The following is a 14,828-nucleotide window of genomic DNA, read 5'->3' as shown; positions in this document are numbered from 1 at the left end:
CCAGTCTACAGATCTAGGACCAGTCTACAGATCTAGAACCAGTCTACAGATCTAGAACCAGTCTACAGATCCAGAACCAGTCTACAGATCTAGGACCAGTCTACAGATCTAGAACCAGTCTACAGATCTAGAACCAGTCTACAGATCTAGGACCAGTCTACAGATCTAGAACCAGTCTACAGATCTAGGACCAGTCTACAGATCTAGAACCAGTCTACAGATCTAGGACCAGTCTACAGATCTAGAACCAGTCTACTATGATATTACACAGCCAGGCAAAAAAAGAGCAACGTGGCTAAATGAGTGTCTTGCCCATTTCCTAATTGTGTGTGTGTGTGTGTGTATACCTGTGTAGGTATAGTCAGTGTTGAGGTCTTTCTCAACACTGAGAGAGAGAGAGAGAGAGAGGACATCAGTCAACATTGAACCAGGAAGTGGAGTGAAGGTTTATGAGTCCCCTTACTTACTGTTGCACTTAGCTGGGTTCAGAACACCCCCCCCCCCTATAGGATCACAGATGTTGGAGACATACTGGTTATCTGTTGTGAATAATCTATAGTATTGATGGCACCTGTAAGGTCAAGTACAGGTGGCATTAGGCATTGCATGGGTATTAGTTGTCTTTTCTATGACAGTGTGATTTGCATTGGTGTTTGTGAATTGGCTCATGTTGTTTGTGTTGTTTGTGTTATTGAATTATGATTTCTCAAGAGTCTCATGAAAAAAATACTAATTAGTAAAGAATTGCAAAATGTAAAAAAAACAAAAAAACAACAACATTTCAAGTCATTTTAAAAATAGATCTTTAAATAGTTTTTTCACAACATAATAATATACATCTGACATAGTTCAGCACAAAATAACATAATGCCTCAGATTTCATGAAGATAATATTCATGAAGACATAAAGACGAAGACATGAAGATATGAACACATGAAGATACAGAATACTACAGAATAACCTGGACAGATTGATAGACAGGATCATATTACACACAGACATGTATCAGACAATACTTTTACAATAAACCCCACTGTACAGATCAATACATGTAGTAGGCCAGGTAAAGATGACCTCTGAACCCTTTCATCTGCTACACCAACACCAGACTCCTTGTTCTGAAGACTCTTCAATTCACGCTTCTCTCTATCTCCTCATTATCTAACCTGAGTGTGTTTGAGTGTTTACCTCGTGTGTGTGTGTGTGTGTGTGTGGTGTGTGTACACATTCCAGTGTTGAGTGTCAAGGACTCGCGTGGTCCTGAAAACAGGAAGTCATATGATGGGAAAGGCCTAAATAAATAGGCACAGCGGTCTTTACATATGTTGCTCCCTGCAATGTAATGGAGAAGTTTCTCAAAAGTATCTTTGGGTGTAAAGCAGATGAACTCTGTGCAGCAATTCTCAGAATTCTCAAAATGTTGTATAATTCTGCATGCAGAAACTGTAGAAAATGTTTGAAACTCTAAAAAGGTGATAGAAAGCTATTGTCTGTTTCCATTGACTCATATTTCCTTACCTTCACCTTACCGGTCTCTCATTGCCTTTATATTTCTTCTCAACGGAGAATGGCACTGGGATAGCGATAATTTTTATTTTTTTTATTTTTTACATAAAATGTTTCTACCATCGTTTCTATGACTAAAAAAATTAAATAAAAAGCTTCTGGACATCAGAACAACGATCACTAAACCTCGATTTGGATGAAGACTTTTACTTCTATAACTAGGGGGCCGAGAAGGACATACTGCTCGCCCGGGACCAGGCCCTAGTCCCCGACACTCAGAAGAACAAAAATACGACGATATTGAACCCGGATGAAACTACGGAGGAAAATAATCTGCTTCTTCCCTCTGTTGTATTGGCGGATTACCGGAGACCAAACTGGACAAGCTTCGTTCGAGACTATCAAAACGGGAAATGAATAACTGTAATATCCTTCACGGAGTCGTGGCATCTCGTAAACTCAAGAGTGGGGGTGGGGGCGGGGCGGGGGTGTCTCTGTTAAGAACAGCTGGTGCGCAATATCTAATATTAAGGAAGTCTCGAGGTTCTGCTCGAATGAGTTGCAATATCTCATGATATACTGTAGAACATAAGATTTACCAACGCAGTTTTCAGCTATGAGCTGCCCAGTGACACGAGCCTACCAGACAAGATAAATGCCTTCTATGGCAAGCAACACTGAACCATGCGTGAGAGCAGCATCTGTTCCAGATGACTGTGTGATCACTCTCTCCGTAACAGATCTTTAAACAGGTTAACATTCACAAGACCGCAGGGGGGCCAGACATATTATCAGGACGCATACACAGAGCAGGCGCTGACCAGCTAGCAAGTGTCTTCACTGACATTTTTAACCTGTCCCTGACATGGTCCCTGTACCCAAGAGCACCAAGGTAGCCAGCCTAAATGATTATCACCCCATAGCACTCAAATCTATAGCCATTAAATGCTTTGAAATGCTGGCCATGACTCACATCAAAACAATACCATCATCCCAGACACCCTGGACCCACTCCAATTCGCATACCGCCCCAACAGATCCACAGATGACGCAATCTCCAATGCACTCCAAACTGCCCTTTCCCACTTGAACAAAAGGAAACCTATTTGAGAATGCTGTTCACTGTCTACAGAATGCTGTTCATTGACTACAGTTCAGCTCAGCAACACCATAGTGCCCTTGAAGCTCATCACTATGTTAAGGTCCCTTGGACTTAACACGTCCCTCTGCAACTGGATCCTGGACTTCCTGACGGGCCGCCCCAGGTAGTAAGGAAAGGCAACAACACATCCACCACGCTGACCCTCAACACAGGAGCCCCTCAGGGGTGTGTGCTTACTCCCCTCCTGTACTCCCTTTTCACCCACAACTGTGTGGCCGTGCACAACTTCAACACCACAATAAAGTTTTCTGACAACACAATGGTGGTAGGCCTGATCACCGATGAGACAGCCTACAGGGAGGACGTCAGACTCCTGGCGTGTGGTTCCAGGACAACAAACTCTCCTTCAACCACAGTAAGATAAAGGAGCTGATCATGGGCAACAGGAAATGGAGTGCCGAGCACACAGCCATTTACATCGACGGGACTGTAGTGGAGACGGTCGAGAGCTTCAAGTTCCTTGGTGTCCAGATCACGATGGATCTATCGTGGTCCACACCAACACAGTTGTGAAGAGCTCTTCCCCCTCAGGAGGCTGAAAAGATTTGGCGTTGGCTCTCAGGTCCTCAAAACGTTCTTCAGCTGCACCACTGAGAGCATCTTGACTGGCTGCTTCACCGCCTAGTATGGAAACTGCTCAGCATACGACCTCAAGGTGCTACAGAGGGTAGTGCGTACGGCCCAGTACATTACTGAGGCCGAACTTCCTGCTATCCAGGATATCTGTTCCAGTCTGTGTCAAAATTGTCAAAGACTCCAGCCACCCAAGCCACAGACTGTTCTCTCTGCTACCTCACGGCAAGTGGTACCATTGCACCAATTCTGGAGTCAAGAGGACCCAGAAGAGCTTCGACCCCCAAACCATAAGACTTCTGAAACAAGGTAGCCTAGCGGTTAGAGCGTTGGGCCAGTAACCCAAAGGTTGCTAGTTTGAATCCCTGAGCCGGCTAAGTTAAAAAATCTTCCGATGTGCCCTTCAGCAAGTCACTTAGTCGCGCTGGATAAGAGCGTCTGCTAAATTACTTTTTTAAAATCTATATAAAAAGGTAAACAAATGGCTACCGGACTACCTGCATGGACGCTGTTTTTCACTGACTCTATGCACACATGCTGGATTTGACCACACATACACTACATACAGCCACACATTCACTCACTACATGACAAAAAGTATGTGAACACCTGCTCATGGTCATTAATATGGAGTTGGTTTCCCCTTTGCTGCTATAACAGCCTCCACTCTTCTGGGAAGGCTTTCCACTAGATGATGGAACATTGCTGTTGGTTCCATTTAGACACAAGAGCATTAGTGAGGTCAGGCACTGATGTTGGGTGATTAGGCCTGGCTCGCAGTCGACGTTCCAATTCAACCAAAAGGTGTTCGATGGGGGTGAGGTCAGGGCTCTGTGTATGCCAGTCAAGTTCTTCCACACCGATCTCGACAAACCATTTCTGTATGGACCTAGCTTTGTGCACGGGGGCATTGTGCGAGCTTGTGTGTCCTACCACTTCACGGCTGAGCTGTTGTGGCTCCTAGACATTTCCACTTCTAGCAGGGCAGAAATTTGACGAACTGACTTGTTGGAAAGGTGGCATCCTATGACGATGCCACGTTGAAAGTCACTGAACTCTTCAGTAAGGCTATTCTACTGCCAATGTTTGTCTATGGAGATTGCATGGCTGTGTGCTTGATTTTCTATACACCTGGCAGCAACGGGTGGCTGAAAAAGCCGAATCCACTCATTTTAAGTGTTGTCCACATACTTTTGTATATATCGTTTTTATAGCCATGTTACTTTTACTCTTTATTTTTATTTGTTATTCATGGTTGGAAATGGACCAGTAAGTTAGCTTTTCACTGTTAGACCTGTTTTCTACGAAGCAACCTGACAAAATAACATTAGATTTGATTGGACAATTTACTTGCGACCTCCCGTGTCTTTTCTTTCTTTCTCTCTCTTTATCTCTCTGAGTCGACCATCCCCCAGGGGTGGAAATGTCCAGGGTCCAATAGGAACGTTCCTATCCAATGCAGGACTTGTGAGTACCAGTGTAGTCCGTCTCCTAGAGAGGCACCAGTCCATCTGGTCCAGCTGTACAGCAGGCGGAGGGGGCCAAAGGCCCAGTGGGCTAGATGGTGCTGGTCCATAGCAGCGTAGCACGAGGCTAGAACGCCGTCCACCACCAGTGAGCCGTGGCGTGTCAGAGGGGCGAAGGCCCCGGTGTCCATCTGGATATGGACCCAAATTACCTGGGAGAGGGTTCCCTGTAGTCCCTGGTTTCTCCCTGCAGTCAGCACACACTGTCCTGGCCGTACGTCGCTGGCGAACATAGTCCGCATGACAGCACCCGATTCGCCCACTGAACAGTTAGTCTCGGTCACGAACACAAGATGAGCCGCGGTGAGGGTCAGGTTCGCTCCCGTCTCTGTTCCCAACACGTAGAACTGTTTCCTGGCTGCAGGCTCGTGGTCCATGAAGGTGAAGAACTCACTGTAGACGAGGTCTCCTCCGAACCTGCTGCCGTCAGCCCCCGAGGAGGCCAGGACCCGGTCACCTGGCTGGAGGTCCTGAACAGCCCTGCTGCTCCCGTCATCCAGAGTGACCAGAGAACGACCAGGGAAACAGCCCCCGGTCTTAGCTGCTACTGAGTGCTCTGAGGAAGAGGGAAAGGAGTGAGGGGACAGGGTGGAGAGAGAGAAATAGAGAGAGAGAGAGAGAGAGGGTCTTATTGAAGGGCTCTGTTAAGAACTGTAGACCGACATAATAACTGATATGAAAATGGTTATGTCAATAGATTGGTTGTCTGATCTGCTACACACGCAGCCCAATTCTAAATCACGAATTAGTCTTTTGACCAATCAGATCGAAGATCTGATGTGATTGGTCAAATGTCCAATTAGTAGAAATGGATCAGAATTGGGCTGCCTGTTAAAAATGGATTGTTATGGACACCTAGTTTTAAAAAAAATCTGGCATTTCAGCCTAACATGTTTATTCCATGAGATTTTACATGATTAACATTTTAAGGAAACAACAGGAGCTTCCTTTGAAATTCCCATTAGAGCTTTTGAAGTCCTATGTCGATACACAGGCAAACAAGCACATTGCACATAGTTACAAGCAAGCACACACGCATGTGTACACACACACGCACACACACACACACACACACACACACACACAAGCATGTGTACACACACACACACACACACACACACACACACATGTGTACACCCACACGCACACACAGACACACAGACCCACACACACACACACACACACACACACACGCGCACACACACACACGCATGTGTACACCCACACACAGACACACAGACCCACACACACACACACACACACACACACACACACACACACACACGCATGTGTACACCCACACACACACACAGACCCACACACACACACGCATGTGTACACCCACACACACACACAGACCCACACACACACACGCATGTGTACACCCACACACACACACAGACCCACACACACACACGCATGTGTACACTCACACACACACACAGACCCACACACACACACGCATGTGTACACCCACACACACACACAGACCCACACACACACACGCATGTGTACACCCACACACACACACAGACCCACACACACACACGCATGTGTACACCCACACCCACACACACACACACACACACACGCATGTGTACACCCACACCCACACACAGACCCACACACACGCATGTGTACACCCACACACACACACAGACCCACACACACACACGCATGTGTACACCCACACCCACACACACACACACACGCATGTGTACACCCACACCCACACACAGACCCACACACACACACACACACACGCATGTGTACACCCACACACACACACAGACCCACACACACACACGCATGTGTACACCCACACACACACACAGACCCACACACACACACGCATGTGTACACCCACACACACACACAGACCCACACACACACACTTTATTTAAACATATAAACATGTATTCCATTGAAACATTGGCAGTCTGTGTGTTTACAGGTAAACATTTCAAAAAGCCATTCTACACACTAACTACCAATCTGTCCTTTTCAACTCAACTTTGCTCATGATTCAGAAGAGATCTATTACGAGCTAATGAGTAACCCAATGATTCAATCTCCACTGAAATGAGTTGAGGTCAGAAGTCTCAGTGTGAGACAGGTAAAGATCATATTCCTAGTGGCACCCTATATTCTCTACATTTTGGCCCAGGTCAGAATGGGGCTGCCTGTCTAAACGTAGCCTAAACCACTTGAAGTCTTCCAGTGGGTCCCAAAAACAAATATTTGGGAAGGGTAAGTACCAAGGCCAGGTGATAAGATTAGATCTGAGAAGGGAGACCAGGAAGACTAACGTAAACTACCCGACGGAAACAAAAGGTGAAAGTAGATCAGTTAACCAGCTCTTAGAGTGGTGTCTCTCTCCTTCCAGCACCAACTCTACTCTTAACTTTTAAAAATTATAATAGTTTAACTAAGCAAGTCAGTTAAGAACAAATTCTTGTTTACAATGACGGCCTACCACGGCGAAATCCTCCCCTAACTCGGACGACGCTGTACCAATTGTGCGCCGCCCTATGGGACTCCCAATCACAGCCTGTTGTGAAATAAGCCCGGGATCATACCTGGTCTGTAGTGACACCACTAGCACTGAGATGCAGTGCCTTGGACCGCCGCGCCACTCGATCTAAGGCACTGCATCCTGTCAACACACAGTCATGTGTGCATGCAGATAGATATTAACGGGGCCTGACCCTGTGTTACACTTCCATCCATTTAGACAGAAATAATTAGAGAACACACACCTCAGTTATCACCACCAGATAATGTAGTCTACAGTGACGCCCTGCCAAAGTCTAAATAATGTAGTCTACAGTGACGCCCTGCCAAAGTCTAAATAATGTAGTCTACAGTGATGCCCTACCAAAGTCTAGATAATGTAGTCTACAGTGACGCCCTACCAAAGTCTAGATAATGTAGTATACAGTGAGGCCCTACCAAAGTCTAGATAATGTAGTATACAGTGAGGCCCTACCAAAGTCTAGATAATGTAGTATACAGTGATGCCCTACCAAAGTCCAGATAATGTAGTATACAGTGATGCCCTGCCAAAGTCTAAATAATGTAGTCTACAGTGATGCCCTACCAAAGTCTAGATAATGTAGTCTACAGTGACGCCCTACCAAAGTCTAGATAATGTAGTCTACAGTGACGCCCTACCAAAGTCTAGATAATGTAGTATACAGTGAGGCCCTACCAAAGTCTAGATAATGTAGTATACAGTGAGGCCCTACCAAAGTCTAGATAATGTAGTATACAGTGATGCCCTACCAAAGTCCAGATAATGTAGTATACAGTGATGCCCTACCAAAGTCCAGATAATGTAGTATACAGTGATGCCCTACCAAAGTCCAGATAATGTAGTATACAGTGATGCCCTTCCAAAGTCTAGATAATGTAGTATACAGTGATGCCCTACCAAAGTCTAGATAATGTAGTCTACAGTGACGCCCTACCAAAGTCTAGATAATGTAGTATACAGTGATGCCCTACCAAAGTCTAGATAATGTAGTCTACAGTGATGCCCTACCAAAGTCTAGATAATGTAGTATACAGTGATGCCCTGCCAAAGTCTAGATAATGTAGTATACAGTGATGCCCTGCCAAAGTCTAGATAATGTAGTATACAGTGATGCCCTGCCAAAGTCTAGATAATGTAGTCTACAGTGATGCAGATAATAAAGACTACAGCAAGGCACGACCCACATCCAGATAATAAAGACTACAGCAAGGCACGACCCACGTCCAGATAATAAAGACTACAGCAAGGCACGACCCACGTCCAGATAATAAAGACTACAGCAAGGCACGACCCACATCCAGATAATAAAGACTACAGCAAGGTACGACCCACATCCAGATAATAAAGACTACAGCAAGGCACGACCCACGTCCAGATAATAAAGACTACAGCAAGGCACGACCCACATCCAGATAATAAAGACTACAGCAAGGTACGACCCACATCCAGATAATAAAGACTACAGCAAGGCACGACCCACGTCCAGATAATAAAGACTACAGCAAGGCACGACCCACATCCAGATAATAAAGACTACAGCAAGGCACGACCCACATCCAGATAATAAAGACTACAGCAAGGCACGACCCACATCCAGATAATAAAGACTACAGCAAGGCACGACCCACATCCAGATAATAAAGACTACAGCAAGGCACGACCCACATCCAGATAATAAAGACTACAGCAAGGCACGACCCACATCCAGATAAGACTACAGCAAGGCACGACCCACGTCCAGATAATAAAGACTACAGCAAGGCACGACCCACATCCAGAGCCCAGAAAGCTCTTCCTCTCATTGACTCCCTGCAGACAGTTGTCTTGACAGACTGCCGGTAATGAGCTGTCTCACCTCAGGTCTAGCACCTCACCCCACCTGACCCCTCGTCTAGCACCTCACCCCACCTGACCCCTCGTCTAGCACCTCACCCCACCTGACCCCTCGTCTAGCACCTCACCCCACCTGACCCCTAGTCTAGCACCTCACCCCACCTGACCCCTCGTCTAGCACCTCACCCCACCTGACCCCTCGTCTAGCACCTCACCCCACCTGACCCCTCGTCTAGCACCTCACCCCACCTGACCCCTCGTCTAGCACCTCACCCCACCTGACCCCTCGTCTAGCACCTCACCCCACCTGACCCCTCGTCTAGCACCTCACCCCACCTGACCCCTCGTCTAGCACCTCACCCCACCTGACCCCTCGTCTAGCACCTCACCCCACCTGACCCCTCGTCTAGCACCTCACCCCACCTGACCCCTCGTCTAGCACCTCACCTGAGTTGGCCTAATAACAACTGACAGCACTCAGACCAAAGGGACAACTGGGTTGTTTTAACAAATCAACAGGGGTTAACTTGATCACCGTAGAAAGCAGCACTCTAGTCTCTTTCTGACAGACAATTGTGAAACTCTCTCTAAGCTCACCAGTGAGACTGCAGTTGAGTCTAGCAGCACTGCATGTTGACAGTACAATAGTTGGTACTTTTATACAGGTTGGTAATAAGACGTTTTTTGTTGTTGCTCCGTCTGAGTCCCATCCCCATACCTGACTTGACACTGCAGTGCACGTGTGCCTTCGATTCATAGTAGACCCAGTCGAAGCCAGCCTCCACAGCCAGGCGAGCCAGCATGGAGTACTTGTTCCTGTCCCGGTCTGAGGTGGTGATGTCCACCGCTCTTCCCTCATAATGGAGGGAGTCCTCTGAGTGGTGCCCGTCCTCGTCCCATCCCTCTGTCACTCTCAGCTTCACCCCAGGCCACATGTTCATCACAGAGATGGCCAAGGAGTTCAGCTTGTCTTTACAACGCTGGGGGAGAGAGAGGAGACACAATAAGAAACTGGTTTGAGTGAGACACTAGGCTGTTAAGAATTGTTAGATTATCACAGGAAAACAACTAGTTTACACATACAGGCTAGAGTTTACAATGGGATTATTGTGATCTACACTCATAAATGCTGTTGACAGTTTGTCACAGAGGGTCAAAGTGAACTAGCCCACAACCGATGCCATAGACATGTATAGACATGTTTTGTCTTTGGCTAAATATTGACCATGTTCAAAACGGTCTAAAGGAAGATGGCTTGCTTTGTTTTTTGTTTTTTTTACATCCTAATCAAATTAATTGATGTACTGACATGTTATTTATTCAACCCTGATGTTAGAAGAGATCAGAGAGATTTCAGCAAATAAATCGTTATCTATTCCAACATGATCCATGCGTAATTGCACGTGCGTAATTCCACTACTCAAAACATGTAGAAAATACGTGGACATTTGTGATTTAAATGTTGGCATACTATTCTTGTCCATCGAGGGTTATTTATATTCTTAAAAAAAAAATAGATATGTATATTTTTTATGAACAATAGAATTCAACCGGCGACCCTAAACATTTATCAACTCAATAACTCGCGCTCTCACATGTTTTGGTGATGTCTACGTGCTTGCGTAGCTTAATTTATCTCTGAAACCGGAGACAAAGTTAGCACATCAAAACATGTAAAAGTATTTTACAGTGTTTCAATACAACCTAAATGTGTAGCGGGTAACCTACAGTTAAAGCCTATGTGCCTATTGCATAATTGACGTGTCATTTTTGTCAACAGAAATCCGTTGAACCGAAACAGAGATGAAAGCGCTGAGAATCAATAATGTTTAAAGTAATGGTTTACACTTTTAACAAAGTGCAAATAGAAGCTCTCAGATGAACGATGAACGACAGGTCCAGTAATACGTTCTGGTCGCCACAGCTGTCAAAGTGAGACAAAAACCACCAGATGACGTTTTAAAAACCCCATGCCTGCTTCTCACCTGGGTCATAAGTCGATCGGCAGCCGTATTCTCCTCATCTTTAAATATGATATCAGGGTTATAGTTGGGAGTGAGCTCTTTGAACCGTTCTGAATTTCTCGTTATTTTCCCCTCGTGTTTGCCACTGGCGCCCAGTGTTTTCTCGGCAACGTTTGGGCTGAACTGCTTATAAGCGAGGGGTGTGAGCTTCTTTGGCAGACGTCTCTTGCCGTATCCCCTCCCCGGCCCACAGCCCTCGGTTACAGGTGCGAGAAACAGGGCGCAGCCGATGAAGAGCCCTACAAGCACGGAGAGACGCATCCCAGCCAGACCGGCAGGGCCGGCCACTCCGAAGCGGAGTGGTAAGGTGGCACAGGTCGCGGAGGTGTCTCAAGCTACCCCCTCCCTTGGATGCTCCGTCTTCCCCCCACAGGGTAAGGAATGGAGGTTAGGGGACAGAATATTTCAATATTATATAAGCCTTATCCACGCCATCATCGGTGCGCACAGCAACTGTCCGTAAAAGCCCCGCAAAACAGTCATTTAGCCGAATGTTTTGTTTTATGAAACCGGTAGCAGGGGTAAAAGTTCAATGTCTCCCGGGTCCGAGTCCGGTGTTGTCCAAACGTCGCCGCTTAACTGTATCTTGTTCTTTCTCGTCGTCGGGAGCCAACAGATATGGGTATGGTGTTGAAAAGGCTGCTCATTTAAACAAACAGGTTCAAAGTAGATCTTCTGTAGTGAACAGTGGTCGCAGATTGTCTTCTTGATGCTGTGGTTTTGCCACTGAGGTGCTGTCAATGTCAAACGAGGAGGAACACTACTGGTTCTGGCGTTTCTCCTTCTTGTCCGTTTTTTTTGTCTCTGCCGCTTTGCTTTTCCAGTTGAATTGGGAATTCGAGGCATCAGTTGCCACTCGAGACCGCACCCTGCCAGGCCTGCCCTTCTATCCCGCTCTGCCACTCCGCCCATCGGGTCACTGTGGGTGCCACTGCCCTGTCCTCTACCCACCGCTACGGGCTCTGCCCCTTAGCCTGCCACCTCAGAAGGCCCGTCAGGCGCTAACTTGCATCACTCTGACTGCTCTGCTGCAGTGGAGGAGTAAGGAGCCACTAGCCTCTCCACTTATCCTAAACGTATCACTTTCTTTATCAGCTCAGGTCTTATGTTGACACTGTATTAACAATGCAGCCTTGGGCTATAGTATGTTACAGCGTTAGCGCGATAATGATGAGCGGGGCACCTAACTTCATGGTCTATTATTAGGCTGGTCAAGGTAGTCTACTTCTTTGCTATCAGTTAGAAAATGCTAGTTAAATGTTGCCAGATATTCTGTACGTTTGAATTAAAAATGAAATAATAAACTAATGAAAAAAAAACATGTATTGCTGTGAAGGGCTTTTTATTTCGTACATTTATATTTCAGTGATTTAGCAGACGCTCTTATCCAGAGAAACTAGGGTTAAGTGCCTTGAGCAAGGACTCAGACAGCTTGTTCACCTAGTCAAGCTCAGGGATTCGAACCAGAAAACCCTTTAGTCACTGGCCCAACATTCTTAAACTACTAAAGTCTTCCTGCTGTACATCGCGAGTATCACAATTGGGGGGGGGGGGGGGGGGGGGGGGGGGGGACATGCATAATTCCAAATGTAACATGACTGGGGTTAATTTAGTGGATAGATTTACACTGGATAGAAGTCCCTTTTTGAAACCAGTATTACCCTGTTAGCAGTATGTAGGGCTGTTGTTCACTATAGGCTATGGTGCATTCCAACTTCTCAGGTCAAAGTGCAGTAAGTGTGACACACTTGGTTGATACCAGAGTGTTTCCTTCTGCTTTTCACTCTCAAGTCAGACTGCTCTCACAACAACTCTGATCTGCTCAATACAGCTGCCGAGAGACAGAAAAATGAAAGCAGCTGATCAATATAGTGTGTAAAAACCGAACCAGTAATCCTTCTAGCACGAATAAGAACACGGTGGGTGTTTACCTTGTCAGCTATGGGATTCAACCTAGCGACCTTTCGGGTTACAGGGCCAATGCTCAAACTGCTATCTGCCGCCACACCAGCCGGGTTCACTCAGTATTGGACATCAATGTCTGAGGACATCATTGTAAGATGACGTGAAAACTGGCCACTTTAGGGGCAAAAGTTGTTTCCTTTTCAAGTCACTTTCAGTTTTGCTAGGGTGTTGTGGAAACCTACACGGACAAGTTCTGGCCTGGTTTAGATCTTATCTGTCGGAAAGATATCAGTTTGTCTCTGTGAATGGTTTGTCCTCTGACAAATCAACTGCAAATTTCAGTGTTCCTCAAGGTTCCGTTTTAGGACCACTATTGTTTTCACTTTATATTTTACCTCTTGGGGATGTCATTCGAAAACATAACTTTCACTGCTATCAGTTTTGCTAGGGTGTTGTGGATGGAGATGGTGGAGTGGCCACTGAAATTTGACTCAACTTTCTATCGCCAGACTCAAACCTGCAACTTTTGGAATCAAAAGCAGATAGTTATATAGCAGATACCCCCCCCCCCCCCCCCCGTCTACAACACCCTAGCGAAATTTAAACCTGCCTCAAAGTGTCTCGAAGTGATTAATGCACAGATGGTTGGTCTCTCTCTCTCGCTCTACTCTCTCTCTCTACACTCTCTCTCTCTCTCTTGCTCTACTCTCTCTCTCTCTCTCTCTCTCTCTCTCTCCGCCGTAAAGGAATCAGTGCATTCACAAGGAAATCACTGACTGTGTTTACATGGAGCCTAATAAATCCTTAATAAACTGCTGCGAACACACACACACACACACACACACACACACACACACACACACACACCACACACACACACACACACACACACACACACACACACACACACACAGTACTCTAGCGAATGACAGCGAGTGAGAGTAGACTGCTGACTATTATTTGGAAGATATTCCATAGTTAGATCCTCTCTGTCTGAGTGTGAAACATAATTAGATCCTCTCTGTCTGAGTGTGAAACATAGTTAGATCCTCTCTGTCTGAGTGTGAAACATAGTTAGATCCTCTCTGTCTGAGTGTGAAACATAGTTAGATCCTCTCTGTCTGAGTGTGAAACATAGTTAGATCCTCTCTGTCTGAGTGTGAAACATAGTTAGATCCTCTCTGTCTGAGTGTGAAACATAGTTAGATCCTCTCTGTCTGAGTGTGAAACATAGTTAGATCCTCTCTGTCTGAGTGTGAAACATAGTTAGATCCTCTCTGTCTGAGTGTGAAACATAGTTAGATCCTCTCTGTCTGAGTGTGAAACATAGTTAGATCCTCTCTGTCTGAGTGTGAAACATAGTTAGATCCTCTCTGTCTGAGTGTGAAACATAGTTAGATCCTCTCTGTCTGAGTGTGAAACATAGTTAGATCCTCTCTGTCTGAGTGTGAAACATAGTTAGATCCTCTCTGTCTGAGTGTGAAACATAGTTAGATCCTCTCTGTCTGAGTGTGAAACATAGTTATATGCATAAAGAGACAGAGGAGTGACTGGACTCTGGCTGTGGAGAGAGAGACAGGCTGTAGAGACTGGAGAGACAGGCTGTAGAGACTGGAGAGAGAGAGGCTGTAGAGACAGAGGAGTGACTCTGGCTGTGGAGAGAGAGAGACAGGCTGTAGAGACTGGAGAGAGAGAGACAGGCTGTAGAGACTGGAGAGAGAGACAGGCTGTAGAGACTGGAGAGAGAGAGACAGGCTGTAGA

At 46.1% G+C, this 14,828-nt stretch overlaps 1 protein-coding gene across 1 annotated transcript; it reads right to left on the bottom strand.

The window, feature by feature from the left end:
- Positions 1–786: 786 nt before the first annotated feature.
- Positions 787–12,244, bottom strand: LOC109875783 (indian hedgehog B protein-like). The gene is made up of 3 exons (XM_020468190.2): positions 11,123–12,244; positions 9,856–10,117; positions 787–5,324 (listed from the first exon to the last, which is right to left on the bottom strand). Exons 1-3 carry the CDS (start codon positions 11,420–11,422, stop codon positions 4,630–4,632), a joined length of 1,257 nt encoding a protein of 418 aa, XP_020323779.1. The 5' UTR covers positions 11,423–12,244; the 3' UTR covers positions 787–4,629.
- Positions 12,245–14,828: the final 2,584 nt, after the last annotated feature.

Source organism: Oncorhynchus kisutch, linkage group LG26 (genome assembly GCF_002021735.2).
Source record: "Oncorhynchus kisutch isolate 150728-3 linkage group LG26, Okis_V2, whole genome shotgun sequence".
Classification (NCBI taxonomy): Eukaryota; Metazoa; Chordata; class Actinopteri; order Salmoniformes; family Salmonidae; genus Oncorhynchus; species Oncorhynchus kisutch.
The sequence above is the reverse complement of the archived record's forward strand: the minus strand, read 5'-3'. Positions and strand labels throughout refer to the sequence as shown.

Bases quoted from the DNA above. Each gene is read 5' to 3' on its own strand.
- LOC109875783 (XM_020468190.2), bottom strand. From the start codon at position 11,422: ATGCGTCTCTCCGTGCTTGTAGGGCTCTTCATCGGCTGCGCCCTGTTT. The intron at 10,118-11,122 runs GTGAGAAGCAGG...TCTCTCCCCCAG, and splicing joins CCGATCGACTTATGACCCAG to CGTTGTAAAGACAAGCTGAA. The intron at 5,325-9,855 runs GTATGGGGATGG...CCTCTTCCTCAG, and splicing joins GCACTGCAGTGTCAAGTCAG to AGCACTCAGTAGCAGCTAAG.